Source organism: Diorhabda carinulata, chromosome 1, assembly GCF_026250575.1.
Source record: "Diorhabda carinulata isolate Delta chromosome 1, icDioCari1.1, whole genome shotgun sequence".
Lineage (NCBI taxonomy): Eukaryota > Metazoa > Arthropoda > Insecta > Coleoptera > Chrysomelidae > Diorhabda > Diorhabda carinulata.
The window spans coordinates 16,885,931-16,906,240 of record NC_079460.1 but is presented as its reverse complement, the minus strand read 5'-3'; the positions used below and the strand labels follow the sequence as shown (position 1 = coordinate 16,906,240).

The window sequence follows — 20,310 nt, the reverse complement described above, 5'->3', positions numbered from 1 at the left end:
ACGTGGTTTCCACTAAAAATGTTATTGGGTTCAATAGGAATGACTTCAATTGAAGTTTTGATAATTAATATTTACTATATTACATCTTGTGTCATCTAGGAAACTACCGTAGTGAAAAATTACGTGTTACATGTGGTGACATCAGACGACATAGAGCGAAAGCTCACTTATATATCCAGTAGTCAAAATTTCAGTTTTTACACTATTTATAATTTGTTCTTGTTTTATAAATTTTTTCAACAAAAATTATAATTCTAAATTTTAGAAGAAATTACTCTACTAATGTCTATTATTTTGGTTCTCTCTCCCTCTTTGTCTCTCTATGTACCTTTGAGAGCTAGCCAGGGATTAACTTAGTTACATCAATCCGGATGTTAACGAACTAATTACATACATTGGGTTGTATTACTGTTGATGTCGTTAAATTTGGCTAGTTTCCACTTGGCTCAGTTCAAAACTTAATTGTGGTTGCCTATGTACATTATTTAAAACAATGTTTATATACTTATGTAAGAAGTCCTACAAATTATAAACGTAGATTAATGTAGTAAATACGGGATGTATTTATACTGCTTCCAGCGGCGTCTCTAACTCATGTAGCGCCCAGGTGCAATCATCACCCTATCGCCCTTTAGTACCTATGAGTGTTGTACACTGAAATATGTAAAAACATCTCTTTAAGTTACACCAAACTTTGTGTATAGCAAAAAAATACCTTATAAGCACCTATTTTAAAAAGTGAAGTTCAAAAATTTGTCTGGAAACAACTAGGTTGGTATACTGGGTCTCGCATCAATCTTCCCGTGTCTGTCAAATATCTTCACCATGAATGAAACAAATAAAAATACCTTAACAGAGTTAAAAACTGGATAGTAATTTGGAACATTTGACAGTTTTATTGTGGGAAGACATATGCAAGTTATGTAAGGCAGGCTCACCGTACTTAGAAGGGTAAATTGAATTTTATAGAAAGAAGGCTTAACAAAATTAACACAACTTTATGGTCATTTAAAAAAAATGTCGGTTAGAATTTTCAGACCATCTTTAGCGTTTAGAACTTTTAAATTTTCCTTTAACTTTAGTAGTTTTAGATTTTCTTAAGTAGCTAGAATTTTAAAAGTTTATTTACCATTTAGCAGTTTTATGTTCTCTTGAGCATTTAGAAGTTGTAGAAATCTAAAACTAATTTAACCTAACCTAATCTAATCTCAACCCAGCCTATCCTAGGTTAGTCAAGATTTGGTTAGATAAGGTCCAGAGACAGGTTAGGTTAGGCTAGTTCATGTTTAGGTTAAGTTAGGACAATATTATGTAAGGTTAGGTCAAGATTTGATTGGGTTAGATTAAGATTTGTTTGGGGTAGATTAGGTCAAAAAACATTAGATAAAGTTAGGCAAAGATTATGTTCGTCTAAGTAAAAAAAATAAATTTGGGTAAGATTAGGTTAGTTTGGTTAATATTGGGTTAGATTATGATTAGAGTTATGTTAGCATAATATTAGGTTAGATGAGGATGAGATTAGATAAGGTAGGTTAAGATTAGGTTATGTCAGACCAAGATTGCGTTAGATTAGGTAAAATTAGGTTAATTCAGGTTGAGAAATCTAAAAGTTTCTAAACGCTCAAGAGAATCAAAATCCGTTAAAGAATCTCTAAAAATTTCAACAACAAATATCACGATTGATAGTTCAAGATCTCCTAAATGGAAACTTTACTTGTCTAAAACATTCTGTAAGCAGTATTGCGTAAAAAACGTATTATAAAGGTCTCCGTAGAGACGGGTTCACATGCGGGTGGTCCCAGGTTCAAGTCGCAATGATCCATTTTTTTATTTCTCTACTTATGTAGTAATAATTTTTTTTAGGTGGAATTTATAACATGCCGAAGATAACAGTTGACATATTTAATAACACAAATTCGTCTGTTGTTTTGTTAATTTGTTCTAATCTTGATCAAAATAGTAATTAATATATAAAATTTATTTTATAAAGAAAATTACCATTAAACTCCTGTATTTTGATCAAATTTTCGCTAGTAGAAAAAATATTGTATCCAATTCGTGTGTAAAGGACTTTTTTCGATTCATGTGATTGTCGTATTCGTTGAAAAAAGGCTACTTTATACACCTGTTACATAAATAACTATTTTTTAGTCTAGAGATTATTGATATACCTGAAATTAAATATCTTGGACAGGTATAGCAATCTGTGTGCCATTGTTAGTTATATTTTTTTAAATCCTATGTTGGGAGTGGGATCAGAAACAACTATTATTTATTCATTGAATTAGACTGAATGTTAATATACGTAAACGATGATTTGCAGTCACCATCTTTAATTCATCGATCATTTCAAGGTATTGATAGCACAACTAAACACATTTTGGCCTTTTTATATGCCCAGAAACAAACGTTTAAAACATATTTATGTCTCTAATAGTTTTGGCCCAAAATAGTTAATCATACATTTTCGTAATAAATATCTTCAATAAAATTTTTTCTCATTTATTAACATATTTAACGGCTTAGTAGCTAACAAAGTAAATAACATATATGTAATACTTCTATATGGATAGTGTCTATTAGTGGAAACTGTTCCGACTAAGGAAGACAGAATAGCAACGATTTCTCTATCCTCTGAGGCTCCAGCTCAGTTTTGCGCATTCTCAAGCATGCGCAGTATAGATAAAGTGTCTCGAAAGAGAGAGAGAGAAAATGAATATTGGCGCACCGTAACGTAGGGACGTTTTTTCCCTTACCAATTGTCTATATAGGAGTATTACATATATGGTAAATAACTTGAACTAAATGGAGAAGCCCATGCTCCTCAACTAGAAGTAATTTTTTGCGAATATCTGTCATTAGGTTTTGGACAACTTGAACATCTATTTCGCGTATTTTGCTAAAGATTCCAAGCTGTAATTATTGTCATACACATAAAAGTGCCCAAATATCATCAATTTGATGGGCCTGAAATAAATTGGGGAGTTCTCTTTTTTCAGTACAAAAGGTATGTTAGTTTGATGTGGCCAATTTTGAATTGCCCTTACATAATAACAGAACGCTAAGCCCGGCCAAAAATTATATCGTCTCCAACGTGATGTAGACGATCAAAATCAACTAATCTAGTGAGGCGCTTGTTATATACCTTTCAGAAGCTATAGCTTCCCCCCTTACTCGATACACATAAGGTCTTTATATCCCTCTTGTCGAAATCGCACACCAGAGCAGAACTTAATCGGCGAATTTTGCTTTTCCTCATATTCTACATTATTAGGGCACTCTTTTATATTAACTGTAAAAAATCAATGTTTCTTCTGATTTCCGAATTGGCAAGTGTGAAGTATTTTTCATCGTCCATAATAATGCCTCTCTTATACGCAAAATGTATCCACTTTAGTAGACAACAGCATTTAGGTATCCGTGCTGATTTTTTAGGGTATATTTAGAAGAATTCCGTTTTTTATTTGGTATATTTGACCATTTCTTGCTCATTCCCGCGATACGGTACTCTTGGAAGTATAGTATTCAGGCGCTACTTTTCTTTCGGAAACCCCAACTCTGTCTTTTGCTCTTCTTTCCAGTCTTTCTGCTCTTACTCAACATCGAATAACTCGATTCAAATTCAATTAAAATGTCCAGTAGAAAATAAAAAAGTTTTGATCTTAAAGAAGAGAAGACCTAGTGCATACTCATTATTTTGGATTTCCCATTAAGTCAATGAACATAGTGACTGTATGTTTTCCGTAGCCTGATGCCACAAACCTAATTAATGCCAAAAATAATGACATATTTGAATAAAATGTCTATATCTGCTTTTTTTTAGATCATTTATTGTAAATTTTACTTTAAAATATTTGTGGGATTTGAAAGGAAGTGTGTCCTTCCGGAGATGTGAGAAGTTGACATTGAGTCGATTTGTTTTATCTCTTTGTTTGACCTCCTGTTTGACACGATTATGTTTGTATGATTACGTTTTGTTGCAATGTTTCACCACGCAAATATATATAGCTGGAAATACTTCTTTACAATTTATATATATATATATATATATATATATATATATATATATATATATATATATATATATATATATATAAATTGTAAAGAAGTATTTTCCAGCTATATTATGACCGGCTTCTTATTGGGAACGTGGCAAGGAAACACCAAAGTGGACTAACTTTAATATATTTTCCGAGCTTTCGAATACTTATGTATTCATCATCTGAGAAATAATTAATATAAACCGTCAACCTCCTCAAAATAACCATTAGTTACCGACATCACCTCTTCATTGTTAGAACTTGTAGTCTGGGAACAGAAAATAATCCGAGGGGGCTAAGTCTGGCGAATAGGATGCATAAGGTAGTAATTCAAACTTCAATTAATTAATTTTGGCCATCACAATAAAGGATGTTTGAACTGGTGCATTGTCGTGATGAAACACTTCTTCGTAGCCAAATGCGGCCATTTTTGCTTTATTTCTTTGCCCAAACGTTACAATAAGCTTGCATGATACTCGTCGTTAATAGTTTTTCCTTTTTTAAGATAGTCAATGAAAATTATCCCACGCGCATCCCAAAAAACCGACGCCAAGACCTTGCCTGCAGATGGAACGGTCTTTGCCTTCTTTGGAGCCGAGTGATGGAACTGCGTTTCATCCATGGTTATGACACGGTGCAAAAATTTGGCTTTATTTCTGTAAAATATTGCCAAACACTCGATGGAAACATCTCCACGATGCTGTTTTTGTTTTATTGTGAGCAAATGCGGTCCCCCACCGCACAGCTTTCTCATGTCCAAATTTTCAATTAATATGCGATGTACGGCTCTTTTTGAAAGGCCTACTATATCTGCTAGCTCGCGCACTTTCAGTCAACGATCATCCGGTACCGCTTTGTAGATTTTCTCCAACATTTCTGGAGTCGTCAACTCATTTGATCGACCACTGCGATGCTGATCTTCGCAGGTCCGTTTAAACTTTGCTACCTAATATTTTACAGTGGATAACGAAGGAGCAGACTCACCCAGAGTAGACTCTAGTTCAGCTTTAATATTGGTTGTGCTAATGCCTTTTAAATAAAAGTATTGTATCACATAACGATGACCAATTTTTTTCATGTTTATAAATTCACTGAAAACTTTAACTATTGATGGTTGCTAAACAAATACTAAACAACAGGGCGTCTTCAAACTTGAAACGTATATTGTATAGATTTTGTTCTTTCTAATACAGTGGTATTTTTCAAGCAACTACCGCCATCTCTAAGTCAGAACAGGCCCTTCTGGGATCATCCTCGTAAGCTAGCGAAATTCACATTTAATAAACGCCTCATCATTGGTCGTGACGTTAAATGACACGTCCTGGATTTATTGAGGTCTAAACAGGGTGCTGGTTGTGTTTGGTAGCGTTTTTAGATTCTGATTATTCTCCTGACATTCTGGCATTCATGATGACTGCATATTTTGCATCCAATCAAGATTTTATATTGGCTAAGGTCAAAGTAAAGTAAAAGCATTAAAATGATATTTGAAAAATTACAAATATCATTTCTATCGGCCTTTCTTCTAATAGAGTTTTCACACTCAGATACAATACAATACCTATAGATTGATTTTTTAACTTTTTCCATGACTTTATCGATATTATAACTTATAAAGTAATTGTCATACTTGAAGTAAACAAATACTGGACGTGGCCATTGACGTCATCCAAAGCCCGCTAAAAAAATCGGCGTTCAAAACATGCCAAATTTAACCGATACTGTAAATATTATTTCAAAATTAATCTATCCCAACTTTTCCATCACCGCCACTGGTAAAAAAACTCGGCCGACTTGAACCATATCGTTACAGTGCTCAACAATTGTTAGATTGACTTTAAAATCATAAATGCCGAAGAAATAATTTACAGTTGAAGAATAATAAACAAATCCGGGGTACTTGCAAGTTTTAACTTGTCGCTTTCACCGACAAAATGTAATAGTGCGCTAGTGTAAAGTTAACACATAATGGAGTCTATTATTTTTGGTTTGTTTCCGCCTTCGCCAATAATATGAAAGAGAAATTTGTTAAAGTATATTATTTTGTAATTTAATGAATGGATTATGCAAAATCTTTGACCGGTAGTGTACCTACAATTACACCTGAATCAATATTAGTATACAAGGTCGATTTTTACTTTTTGCCATAAAAAATGAAAATTAATTGTAACCAAACATTTGTTTATTTAGATTAAAGAATATTAAATGGAAATTTATTTCTTATTGTCAAAGTGATAGCCATCTTGTCTGCCGTATTCCTGAAATCTGGCCATTGGATTTTAGAAAACTTTACATTTAAGTTCAAAATAATACACTCTAAAAGATTTCTTATCATATTGTCAAGCAAAGGTCGAAACAGTAACTCACAAATCACAAATAAAAGTCCGTGTCCGTTATTTTTTACTTTATACGGTATTTTTGTCGGTGAGTGCAACTACCGGCTGATTTGTTTATTATTCTTTAATTGTAAATTATTCGGTGTTTATGATTGTAGTTTAGTCCCAGTTAGACCTGTGAGGCGCAAGAATGTGCTGTGGTTTATACTTTTTGGACCAAGACATCTTTGTGAAGTTCGTATACGAATTGTTTTCATTCTCGCAAATTCAGACTTGTCAGTTTAAAATGGGTAAAATCAAGAAACTATCAGTCGAAACTCGTGCACTGATGGCAACTCTTCTTAGACTCAAGTTTCATTCAAATCTGATCAATATTGAACGAATTAAAATATTTAAATTTATAAAAGTATTCATTATTTTCAAAAAGTCAATTCGTCAATATTTCTGTTGAAGAGGCTACAAGTAAAATTTTTTTGGATGTCTGGATAGTAGAAATAAAGTAAATCTTGATCAAAAATATATGGGCATAGTTTTTTTCACATTTCTAGATTCAACGGTAAACTCTAGATTTTTTTGATTTCTTTGAAAAAGTCGTTTGTGTATCGGATTCTTTTTGCATGACTACATTCATATTTTTGTATAATTATTTGATGCTGTGTAAATAAGAAAAAAATAGATTGTGGAACTTTTCTTGAGAGATGAGGCTCCAAACAAAAATAAAAAAAATCTGTTGAAGTGTGGCACAGGTATAAATTAGAACTGTTCGAAAAGGCGAGGAGAAAGTTTAGAGTTATTTCCAGTTGGTTAGACTTATACAGAATGAATTGAAACAGCACTAACAGGTGTCGAAGGATCGTCGACGACCGCCATTTGGGAAGGAGCGCCACTGTCGAATAACATTTGCTGTTAACGTGTTAAGAAATGTAGTTTGACACATGGATAAACATTTATTTCGGGGTTATATAGAGAAAGTCAGAATGTTTAAATTGATGTTATTATTTTTATTTGGCCTCAGAATGTTTGACATGACCCACGTTCTGATGTATAAATTTCCTATGGAAGCTTAAAAATGAATTCTGGATAATGGAAATTGCGTGATTTAATTCCATTTAATCTTCTATATTGATTTATAAGAATCGATTTCGTCTAGACAGAGGTGATTGTTCTATTCATATAACAACATACTTTAAATTTTCCGATTGTCATTTTATTTTTAACAAAAATTATTATAAATATACTCAATAATAATATTATTCCAGGTAGAAGACACTACTAATCATGGCGTTTGCGGGGTTGAAGAAACAGATAAATAAAGCTAATCAGGTAAGTCGTGAATTTACAGAAGTTTTCATATGTGAAAATTCCTAGCCTCAAATTACGTTTTGTAATAAATAGTATGGAGTAACAAAAAATATCAAATTTACTTTATATTGGAGATTTGACGTTTTACGATCATTCGTGATCAGGTGGTCTACCTACGTAGGATATTGAAGTTACAAGGGAAGCAGTAGATTGGTGTACCACAGGGATCAGTACTGGGCCCAACTCTGTGGAACATCTTGTAAGATGGGCTGTTTAGAATAGAGATACCACAAGGAGTTACCCTAACTGGGTTTCCAAACGAGGTCGCCTTAGTAACAACAGTTGTAACAGAACAACTCCTGATGAAGCGTTAGAAAAAACAGAAGCTGTCCTCTTGGCACATAAAAGGAAAATTCATCGAAAAAAAGTACCTAAGCGTTTGGCTAGCTACGAAACTCAGCTTTACGTAGAGAAGTCAATAGAAACGGCAGTATAAATATAATGCTAAACATTGGCGGTCCTAATGCATCTAAGAGAACAATCCCTTCGAGCGTGTTCCATAGCCAGATTTTGTACGGCGCACCAATGGCATACTGTCTAAGAAAGAAAAACTTTTATGGCAAAGCTGACATAACTACAGAGGAAGAGTGCTATCTGCATATGCAGCGCCTAGCGGACCGTATCCGCCGAAGGAATAGGGGTAAGCGCAGGACTAGAGCTGCAAGTAAAAGAGAGAAGAGACAGGTTAGACGGAGTGTCGAAGGCTGACGCAAAAACAATTCTTATCCAAAGCTGACAGGTGAAATGGGACAACGAAACATCTGGCCTTGGACCCACCGATTAATTCCTATTATCGTCTGCGTTCACAGGTACCTTTATACAAGGTCGAGATCTGACCCTCCTAAATGCACCTTATGCAGTGAGGAAGATGATGCCAAGCATACACTACTCCAGGTGGGAGGAACTGAGAAACTTTTATACTCAGAAAAGTGGATGAAATTTCAATATTGCCAACGTGATGAAATGCTTGTTAGAATCAGGGGAGCCCTGGAATTATATCTATGAAACGGTACGGGCTATAATGATAGATAATAAAAGAGAAAGAGAGTGGGAACTAGAGATAACGAAAGACAGCCTTTGCAACGAAGCAATGCGAGAACTGATACCATTTTTCTTACTACAGGAAAAAAAAAGAAGCAGTAGAAAACCAATCTAGCTCTAGCACCCTCCTTTTATCTGACTCCCTTGGACCATCTACATTTATCATACAACGCCATTTAAAACCATTAGACAAGATCTAGAAAAGTTGATAAATAGTGCCATAAGAATGCATGAAGATTGTAGCGAAACGTCGAGTAAAGGTTTGTTAACAACTCCTTGCCCCGGGGATAGATGAACGTTTTATTAGTCGCATTGTTACTTGCGATGAGAAATGGATTTATCTAAACGACTTGAACATGTGAAATCAGTGGCAAGACAAAGGACAATTATCAGAACCTGTCTATTCGAGCGGATAATCTTATTGTGTGTCTGATGGATTTAAGGCCGGAATTTCTTACAAAATCAAAATATTGCATGAACGAATATTGCAATATTGCCATTATGCAAGTCTCTTGCCGTCGCGTCATGGTTCCCAATAATCAAAATTCCATAGGTGAAAGTAAACAATTTCCTAACCTCAAATTTTATTCAATATTTTGTGATCGGTATAAAAATGAAAATAACAAAGCTAGGTAAAGTGGATATGAAAAAGTGCATCACACGCAATGATTACATCTGCTGCGGTTTTGCTTTTTCAGTCTCATAGACAGAAAAGAGCACATAGGCGATGGTGGAACAAGCCCTGGAATTAGATGAGAAAACATACAAAAATTATTCGAGAATGGATGAAGAAACATTTGAAAAACTCATAAGACATAAGATCACTGAGAAATCATTGGAGAGAAAAGTAATATCCGAAACTCTTCCTAGAATTTCAAATTGCACGCAATAAAATAGCACTAAACAATAATATTTCAAGTGCGATATCTTGCATGGAACAATCATCGAAACATCATCTGCGCCTGCTTTTGATCAAGAGAAATTTGCGCCTTGCATTGCATTACACGTTGTCTTGCATCATATCAAGCGGCCTTTAGGTTTAGTGTACTATATAGTATATATATATATATAGTACTATATATATATTTAGGTATAGTGTACTGAAATAATTTCACATAGTACAGCTATCAATGACGAGGTATGTAGTAGAAAGTTGTTGCGAATATATGGAATTCTATCGAAAAAATATTCAGGTTCAGTTAATCGAAAGCGGGTTCTTTTACAACAAGACAATCCTAAACCACATACTTCGAAATTTAAGCGGACTAAGATCGAAGAATTTGGTGGTATTGAAAACAACATCCAGCATTAGGTCCGGAGCTTGCAACTTATCCGATTAGGGAAAAATTTTTGAATCCAATGGAGATTTTGAAAATGCAGCCCGACAAGGTCTCAAAAAGTTTGCTAAACGTGGAATACGATATGATATACTTGCGATATTAAGGTTTTATTATATGATTTTTTCGCAACTCCGTTCAAATTGTGTCAAACGTCAAAAAAAATATGAAATATAAGCGTTTGTAATTATTTATAACTTTATTTTTCACGTTTCGGGTGATAATTTGAATAACTGACAAAGTTACTTACTGCAATTTGATAGAAGTTTTTCAAGTTCTATTCTAGTCTAATTTTTTGGGTTATGACTATTTGAGCGGAGATGGAATTTGATAAACAAAGTAATAATTGGATACCGACATTATTTATAAGACTCCCTCTATATTATCAAATTATGTATCCAACAGTGAATTGTTGATACAAATATGAGTACATCCAATTAATTCAAATATAGATAAAGTTAAGTAGAAGATTGCTACCCTTATAGAGAAACAGGAAATGCGGGAAAAGGAATTTATTGTAGGTTATCTTCCTGACAAGCTTTTCAGTGTTACGGTTTTCCCTTGATGTTTTATGCCCTTTAATCTGTCCCATTTGTGACCACATTGGTGTTTGATACTTCTGAGCTATAAGGGATGGTAAAACACAGTTCATTTTAAACTATCCTACATAGAAATTCTATTTTTTTTATTTTGAAAGGTTCATTTATTTTCACATCCACCCGATAAAGATCTTGAAAAATTCCCTCTCGTTATACCCGTTATAATCATAAAATTAGTTTATTAAAACCTTTTATTGATAGTTACTGAGTCCTTCAGGTTTCATATATTAGTGTCGTAACAGAAGTTTGTGTAATATCTTCAAGCTTTAAGCCGTAAAACAGGTATAAAAATGTCTATTTTATCTTAATTATGTCCATTGAGTAAAATGCGATTTTTTTCTAACGTTGATTAAGTTTTTCTTATTTGTTTTATGTAGGTTCATACAGGGGATCTACTATTATTTAATTAATTAATAGTAGCCTCATCTTTTAAATTATGATAAAATGAGTTTCGAAAACTCATACTTTACAGGTAGTACTCAAAATGTTTCACATGAGGGACATAACTAACACATTTTATTAAAATTGACCATGCATACTCATTTATTGTATTAATAGCGAGATTATAACCTTCATTTAATTCGAAAAAGATGTTACAAAGGATGATGGTTGATAAATATTCAAACTGGATTGAATAATCATATTATTATTCTAAAACTTTCTACCCAGCCGTAGCATCGTAAGGTGCCGGGTCATTTCTGCAATTTTTCCAAAAAAACTTACCATTAGGATTTTATTGGATAAAAATGAAAATTCTTAGACTCCCAATTGAGTTTGTAAATCGTGTGTGCAATATTGTAAGATTAAAATAAAGCGGTAAAAGAAGTGCCTTTAATTAAATCACCGTCTATTTGGCAAGAACCACGAAACCATCTCGAAAACTTATTGTAGCGTATACGTAAACGCTTTGAACGCTAAATATCGAGCTAAATGGCAGTATTCAAGAACTAGTTGTGTTCAACGTCTAGTGCAGCGGTCTTCTGACTCTTCAGTGACAAAAAATATATCTGAACCCTTAGATCTTATCATAAAATTATGCTGATTTTGAAGGTATGTCAAATGAGCTAAAATGCATTTTACAACAGTAGCAAGATGATCTTGTAAGAGATATTAATCTTTCTTAACAAACTTAAGAATTTTTAGCATCCAGACTGAAATAAAAAAATTGAGTTTCTCAGCCACTAAAATAAGTTTTTATCCTGAAATAGATAAAGAGTTACGGCGTTATTTTTTCGAAAAAACTTTTTAAATTTAGGAGATATAAGCGAAGAACAAAGAAAGCGTATGCCTCGGGACTTAGGTGACATGGAAGAGTGCTACCAGTGTCCCTGGAATATGAATATGATGTCTGACAATCGTTGATCTCTGATTTACACATCGGAAAAGAAAATTAGAATGAAGTTTTTTAGAAACAATTCGAACCATTACATAATGGAAATGAATAAGCTAGATTACCTTTTGCGCACAGTACGAAATTAAAGACAAAATATTGTTGGCTAGTGTTGAAAATAATAAAATTCAATGGCCATAAGTGGCAAAATTTTCGTCGGAAATAAAAAATATCAAAATTTTAGCTTGTAGGAGTTCAGTTGCAATATGAGGTGAAGTATGAACATAAAACCCCACATAAAACACACAGCGAAGAACAGAGAAAGCGTATGCATCAGGACTTACGTGACATAGAAGAGCGCTACCAGCGTCCCTGAAATATGAATATGATGTCTGACAATTGTTGATCTCTGATCTAAACATCAGAGAAGAACATTAGAATGAAGTTTTTTAGATAAAATTCGAACCAAATGACAAATGTTTATTCGTTGACAGCTCAAAACGTAGCCTAACATGTATTCTATTACATAATGGAAATGAATAAGTTAAAGTACCTTTTGCGTACCAAATTGAAGGAAAGATTGTTGGCTAGTCTTGTATATATATATATAGAGAGAGAGAGATTGGTTGGTTAAAATTTAGTAGGAAAAGGAGGATTTTTGTAAGGAGGGGGGTTTGTTGGAGTAGGCCCTGATATAGAAATAGCTCCTCTGCAGGGCTGGGGTTGTGGTAGTTGCATTGAGTTGTGTTTGTCTAACTATTTCTGGAAGGAGATTTTGGCCATAAGAAAACGAAAATGAAGCTTGTAAGCAAAAACGGCTCTTCTCGATTTGAGTTTTTTCAATTTTTGAGGGATTTTATTATTGTTTTTTGAAAATATTGTGTTTTTTTTTGTTTATTTTGAATTTAAAAGGGATCGGGCGTGTACAGCTGCGACTGCATTATTCCCTATTGTCGGCCATTTGGCTGGAGATTTGGTTCACCAGGTTTCGCAGAAAAACTGCAGCACCGACGATAGTCTTGAAGATAATAAAATTCAATGACCATAAATGGCAAATTTACAAATGGTAAAATTTCTTGCCGGCAAATAAAGTAGTTTCACCAAATTTCTCTATTTTATATGTCTTTGGGACAGTAGAGCTGAACAGAAGCATTGGGTGAGAAGAAACTGGCCCTTGGTAGAACATATGGAGCCTGGAAAAAAGAATTTAGTCCAAAATTCGTTAGTAGCTCCACCATTATATATAAAGCTGGGCATCATGAAAAAGTATGTTGAATCACCAGGTTTACATTTATCAAAAATTTTCTCAGCTAACTACGGAAAAGGTTGGTATTTTTGTTTAGACAACTTACGAAGATACTCAATTTAGAGACTCTTTGTCATGCAAAAATTTCATCGGAAATAAAAAATATGAGCATGAAAATCCACTTCCTCCATAGTCACCTGGAAAGGTTCCCGGAAAATTTAGGAGATTTGAGCGAAGAGCAGAGAAAGCGTATGCATCAGTACTTACATGACATGAAAGAAATACATTTTTTTTGTTCTATATTTATATAGTTGGAACTCAGAAACTAGAGCTGATAAAAATCATAAGATAATTTGTGATCTTGAGGAAGTCAGATTTCCATTCATGTTTTTATTTCTTGAATATTATTATGTCGAGTACCAAATTCGCATATTTCAATAGTGAATACAGAAAAGCCTGAAAACGTTTAAATACAAGTTTGCATTAAAAACTTCGTTGGTAACGTTTTAAATCCCATTCAACCTATTTTTAGCAAAACGTCCACTGACAATAATAGATTCAAATGCGGATTCTATCGATTTTATTGGGGCACCCGAAAACGTATCCGTATTGTATGTTATAAAAGCAATTCTTCATATTACAGTATTCAATATTACTACGATCAACGCTTAGCGATGTAAGTTGAGAAATATATTTTCGCATGTATCGAGATATTCTCACTAAAATGTCAGCCATTTTTGACGCTTAGTTTCTGTTTGACATTCGTATAAGTGAATTGTTGTGAAGATTTTTCTTTTTCTGAAAATGGAAATAATTGATTACCGAGCTAAATATTTGTTTTTGAAAGGCTATACGCCTATGCAAATGGAGTAGGAGATAAGCAGTGTTTACAAAGTCTCTGAACCATCATTTACGACCGTAACATTTTGGGTAGATGAATTCAAACGTAGCCGTATCAGCTTCACTGATAACGAACGTTCGGGGCATACAAAAACTGCAACAACCAGCGAAATCATCGAAAAAGTTCACCAAATGGTACCGGACGACCGTCAAATTAATGTATTCATATGAATCAAATTCAAATTTCTAAAGGCAGCTTGATATCGTGTAAGAAATTGCTTGTGTGAGAGCTCGCATTGTTTTGGTGGAGAATGATATGTCTTCTGCGATTGGTTTTCTTGATTTTTTCGAACACTTCTGGCAAACAAATGCTGGTGTACCAATCAGAATTGACCGTTCTACGTTGCTTTAATAGAACGGTGGCTCAACAACCAGTTATTCCGAAATACCATTTGCTTCGAAGTGCTTCCTGCACGAGCAACTTTTATTGGATTTGGCTCGAGATTTTTGAACCATTGTCAAATTAGGCAGTATCCAACATAAACAATTTTTTTTTGGGACAGTGTTGGGATTGTGTTCATTATATAAAGGGTAGAACAATACCAGTAGAGTATTACCTATCATGACATGATAAAGTAAAGGAAAGAATTGCAAAAAAGGGCATTTATAAAAAAAGGAAAAGCTTTTACATCAAGATAACTCACACTTTTGTGATCGCCGTTGCTAAAATTGACAAGCTGTACTTTGAATTGGTTTACCAACAACCGTATTCACCGCAACTGATCTCTACCGAGGTTTTCTTGCTATTTAACCTTAAGATTTTTATCAGACAATGACGTTATAGCATACTTATTTGGAGAAGAAAGGCGCCAATTATTATTTTGAAAAATAAGAATATGGGATAAAAAATCGTTTCTTCCTTCGTTAAGTCATAAACTTTCCATACAACCCTCATAGTCGTTATTCTTCAGTTTCCAAACTAACTTCAAAATTGTCGGACTTCTAAACAAACTTTCATGCCCATGCTCACCTCTTTGCGGGTCGAATTTACAAAAATACTGAACTACGTAGTTATTATCCTTTAATATTCAACCTAAACACAAAATTGGAAGATCCTAAGTTCAAAATTGACTGACTCACAAACAAACTTTCATATCCCTTTTCATTCCTTTGAGGGTTGAATTTTCAAATAAAAATTAGAACTACAAGGGACTAGTTTATTTTATATCCCTGTACATATCGGAATAGAAATATATGGTTATATCAATATAAACAGTGGTAGAGTACATATTGAATGGTCAACCAATAAGTTTAGTGTGATTCTTTCCTGAAAAGTTTTCTTGTGGATTCCTTTCTGTTTATCTATTTTTTAATTAACGATTACCTGGAAATCAGAAATACTGTATTAACTCTTCAAACTTTTCGCATATTTAAAAAAATGGTGGTGGCTTATCTACTTTTTGGCGGAGGCACAGGGTATGAAGTATAATCTATTCAACAAACTATATTATAAGGAGTTTTATTCTACTTAAAAGATTACATATTACCCCTGATAACGTTTATAGTTGGACACAAAACATTGAAACATCAATACTTAGTCCAAAAGAGACTTTGTTGGTATATCGAACTTAGGGACGTAAAGTCAATTTCATTAATAGTAATAGCATTAAGTCTGACATTTACGATAATTCCCAATTAAGAAGCTCAACCTAGCTGCTACTTCTCCCAACTCTTTTCGCCGTATATCACTCACTTGTACCATGTGCAAATTATTGGAAAAAATTGTAAATAAACGATTGCTCTGATTTTTTAAAAAATATAATGTAATCTCTACAGAGCAATCCGGATTCAGACGAACTAGATCACCTCAATACAATCTAGTTGCTCTACAATCCCATATATCTGCGGTACCAAACAAAAAACAAGAAGTCATTGTAACGATATTCTATATTGTTGGTACTTTTGATACCATAAGTAGACAATCAATTTTAAATAAACTAACTTCACTCCATATCAACTTTTTCAAAGTCTCTGCCAATGGCACTCTATCGTCGACTTATATTCAAAATGACGGTGTCCCCAGGGGTCCGTTTTAAGCCCTACCCTATTTAATCTAGCTATTAACAATCTCTGCTTTGGTCTCCCTTCCCCCTCAAATATGCTTTATATGCAGACGATTTAATAACTTTTCGCCATGGCTCATCCATTACAAGTACTACTAGTCTAATTCAGTCAGCAGTATATACTCTTAAACAAAAATACAAGCCTCTTAGGACTAACTCTATCCGCAACATAATCCAAAATTATTAAATTTAGGAGACGATAATCGACAATATCCCCCTTTGTCTTTACACAGGGGGATAGGTTAGTTTGAGGAGCTTGGCGATTCCTATTATACAAAGGGTATCGAACTTATTGAACATGGATTGGAAAAGTGTATGGAGCTATAGGCTGAAAAATAAATATATATTATTGTCCAAAATATATTTTAGTCCAAAATTTTCTTTGTTGGGCCAGGTACTTCTGGGACCATCCTCGTACTTTAAGGCGAAATCAAAAATGCATTAATTTTCCATCCCTGTTCTGTAGAAATAAGTTAACTTGGCTGAGCATAGAAACAATAAAAGAGTTAATGGTATCCATTAGGATGTTTCGAACATATTTGACTCCCCAATACATTACTGTTCCTTCTTATATTGGAATGACTTCTCTGTCAAGAAATTCCGGTATTTCGCCATTGACCTAAAAGCAGTCTCTCTATTTCTGTGCCCACTGAGACGAGTAGCTATGTATTTGGTAAGTAACCTAGGCACTTTTAGTTGTTTCCTAGATCGCGAATTCGTTCCAGCAAGTCTCCGCTGTATTGTGGTATTGGAAATTAAACATCCATTAGATTTTTTGAAATGATATTGCACAGCCGATGTTGTTCTTGCTGGATTACGTCACTTAAAACTTGCTACATACCGATCTTCTCTTGCTTTAGTTACTTTAGGTTTCAAGTTTCACGTTTTTATTTAGCGCTATTACTTTCCTGGTACAAATGCTCTATTCATATAACTGAAGTACTTCTCTAGTTTTACAGAATTACAAAAAAAGCAAGAAAAATATTATTATTCTCTTGATTCAAAAGATTTATTTCTAATTAAAATTTAGTCATCCCCTGACCGTAAAATATATCACTGACCGCTAATAATTGAATATCTCAATGAATATTAGATTGAAACGAGCGAAGATGGGTATTTGTTACTGTTTTTGGGTCTACCTAGTAATGGACTTAATTCTGAGATAGTTGGGTAACTTGAAATCAATTTATTTCATGGAAGATTGATTTCTAAGGCAGTGAGAAGTATTCAATCGCTTTTCGTTATGGATGCCGCATCTCCTCTGAATTTTTCATGATCTTAGTTAAAGGTTAAGTTACGTATTGAGGGTAGAGCTAATATATTTTCAACGGAATTTTATGGCGATTCGGAAATGATAAAAATTCTAATTTTGTACATTACGGGTCTAACTGATACATATTTTCATAAATTATATAGAAAACAATAAATGTTAATCAGAGGCAAATATGGTCAGCAAACCAACAACTTAATTTAAATGTTTGTAATGTTTATATTTAACTAACAGCTCCGATTAATTCCACGTATATATGTACTTGATGAGGTGACTTCCCTACTACACTCAGTTGTCGAGGACTATCTTTGAAACTTGTAGTTTATTCAATTCTAATTGGGCAGTTTTAGGATATCTCAGAGTCAGATTAGATAAATTTTATTGTTCTATATACTATCGGTACTTCATAATTAAGTACCAAAACAAATAGTCAACGATACATCTAATCAACATAGGTATTCCCCAAGGTAGCATTTTAGGTCTCCTCTCCTATATCTTCTATATACATATATATGCCTTTGGCACTGCTTTACTAACTTCACATGGAGATTCTCTAACTGCATCACAAATCCCTCAAACAAATCTCGACAAGCTACGGCGGTAGTTGAAAATATGGCAAATGTCAGTTAATGAATCTAAATCCATCCACGTGACCTTCTCAAATAAACGAAAACATTGTTTCTCCGTTACAATAAACGACCTTGAAATTCCACAAAAGGGAGAAGTCAAATATCTTGGAATCCATTTGGATAAAAGACTTCTTGAAGATAGACCTTCTTCACAAAAAGAAACAGCTAGGGATCAAACGATATTGTATAATTGGAGGAAAATCACAACTATCCATCAAGGTAGACAACTATATTGGATAATTCTAGGAAAATCACAACTATTTCTCAAAAATAAGTTATTAGTATAAGAAAATACTTGAACTTATTTGGACATGTGGTGCTTAGCGTCTATGTCGAATATGAATATTACTTAGAGATTTCAGTCACAAGTTCTGAGGTTAATAACAAATGATCCATGGTATGTGTCCAATAATATTATTGCAAGAGATCTGAGAGTCCTCTTAGGTAGAGAAGAAATGGAAGTGACCAGTAAAAAGTACAATGAAAGACACCCTAATCAACTAACCAGTCCCATGCTCTAAATTACTTTTAACTAAATTATTAAAAATTTCTATGACTCCTTCGACTCACATATGCCTCATCCTCACTAATTTTGAAGTCGGGTGCACAGTTTTTTGTTAGTACTCGATTTAATATATTGTGGTACAATTTTAACATTCATTTGAGAGATTAGGAGAAATTTTTGGTCTCACATTCCGTATATAAAGTATTCCATGTATTGGAATTTGCGACATCGAACAATTGAAAAAAGAAAATGCTGTAAATTTTCAACCGTGAAACCATTACGGCAATCGCTTTGTTTTCGTAGTTTTTATTAAAGGTTTAGATACATTACCGATCAATAGTTTTTACCCACCTTATAGTTTTATTGATACACAACAAATAAAAATTTGTTAAAGGGTATAATTTTGAAATTGAATGAATGTATTATGGGTTGGGCAAAAACTTTTGACCGGTAGCCAAGTCTCATCCATAGTAACAATTCGGTTTAAGAAGTCTACATCGTTTTCAAATCCAGCACAGACCGAACGCGATGCTTCTACCCTTGCACGCTTTTGGTCAACATTCAAACATTTGGGGATCCATTTTGCAGCAATTTTCTCATGTCCAAATTGACATGAACTATATGATGAACGCGTTCGTATGAACTATTCAGTGCTCCAGATATCCGATTTAGTCCAATTCGACGGTCTGATAAAGTCTTGACATGAACTGCATCGATATTTTAGGGGGCTGACACAGAAACTGGCCTTCTCGATCGGTCATCATCTTCAATGGAAAATTTACCTCTTTTGGAGCTTGCAGTCCAATTTTCCACGGTCGGATACGAAGGACATTTATCACCAAGGGTATTAAGCATATTTTCGTAAATTTGCTTACCTCTTAACCCTTTTAAATACAGGTACTTGATGATGGCTCGATAGACCAATTTTCACAATTTCGGTGGATATCTTTTTTCTTTTAATTCATTGCTTAACTCTGGTTTACTTTTTTGACGTCAAACTTTACACTGACACTTCTAATAAGTTATTGTTCGTTGCTATGGTAACTCCATATTTTGTTTATGCATGGACCTGTCTAGGCTAACTAGATATCAACACATCCTCGTACTAATGCCAGAGTAACTCGATCTAAGGCTTTCTCGTAGTCTATGAAACAGGCATAGACTTCTTTCGTCATGTCTCGACATTTCTGGAAGAGTATTAATAAGCTGGCTAGTGCTTCCCTTGCTCCTAGACCTTCGCGAAATCCAAATTATGTATAATTTTTAGTAGGATCTCAAGCATTTGGCTCACCAAGCTTATCAGTCTGAACTCATCACATTTCTTGGCTTTTGATTTGGAAATAAATACAGAGGTAACAGTTTTTTGGAATATTGCCTGTTGTATGAACTCCCCGTAGTTCCATATTAGTTTCATCATTTTTATGTGGATTTCGTCCGGACCCGTTGCGTTTCCGTTTTTACTCAATTTAAGTGCTTTGGTTATCTCTGATTTTAGTATTTTTGGAGCCTCTTCACTCCTCGCCACTCACCATTCATTATTCCAGTCGAATATTCGTGAAAGATCGCTAGCGAATGTTTTATATTACTATATAACAAATAAAAGACTTTGAGAGATCGAAATTGAACGTCATTAAAGTTTGTCATTATGTTTC

The 20,310-nt window shown here is 33.9% G+C and overlaps 1 protein-coding gene across 19 annotated transcripts in view; it reads left to right on the top strand.

Moving 5' to 3' along the window:
- The window catches only part of LOC130891898 (endophilin-A), a 106,299-nt gene that overhangs the window by 37,459 nt on the left and 48,530 nt on the right, over positions 1-20,310 (top strand). For all 19 annotated transcript variants that reach the window (XR_009058973.1, XM_057797121.1, XM_057797112.1 and 16 more), the window contains exon 2: positions 7,636-7,699. Coding sequence is in view for 18 of the 19 variants with exons in the window: in XM_057797121.1 (XP_057653104.1) it covers positions 7,655-7,699 (45 nt within the window). In the remaining variant the exon portion in view is untranslated. The remainder of the gene's footprint in view (positions 1-7,635; positions 7,700-20,310) is intronic.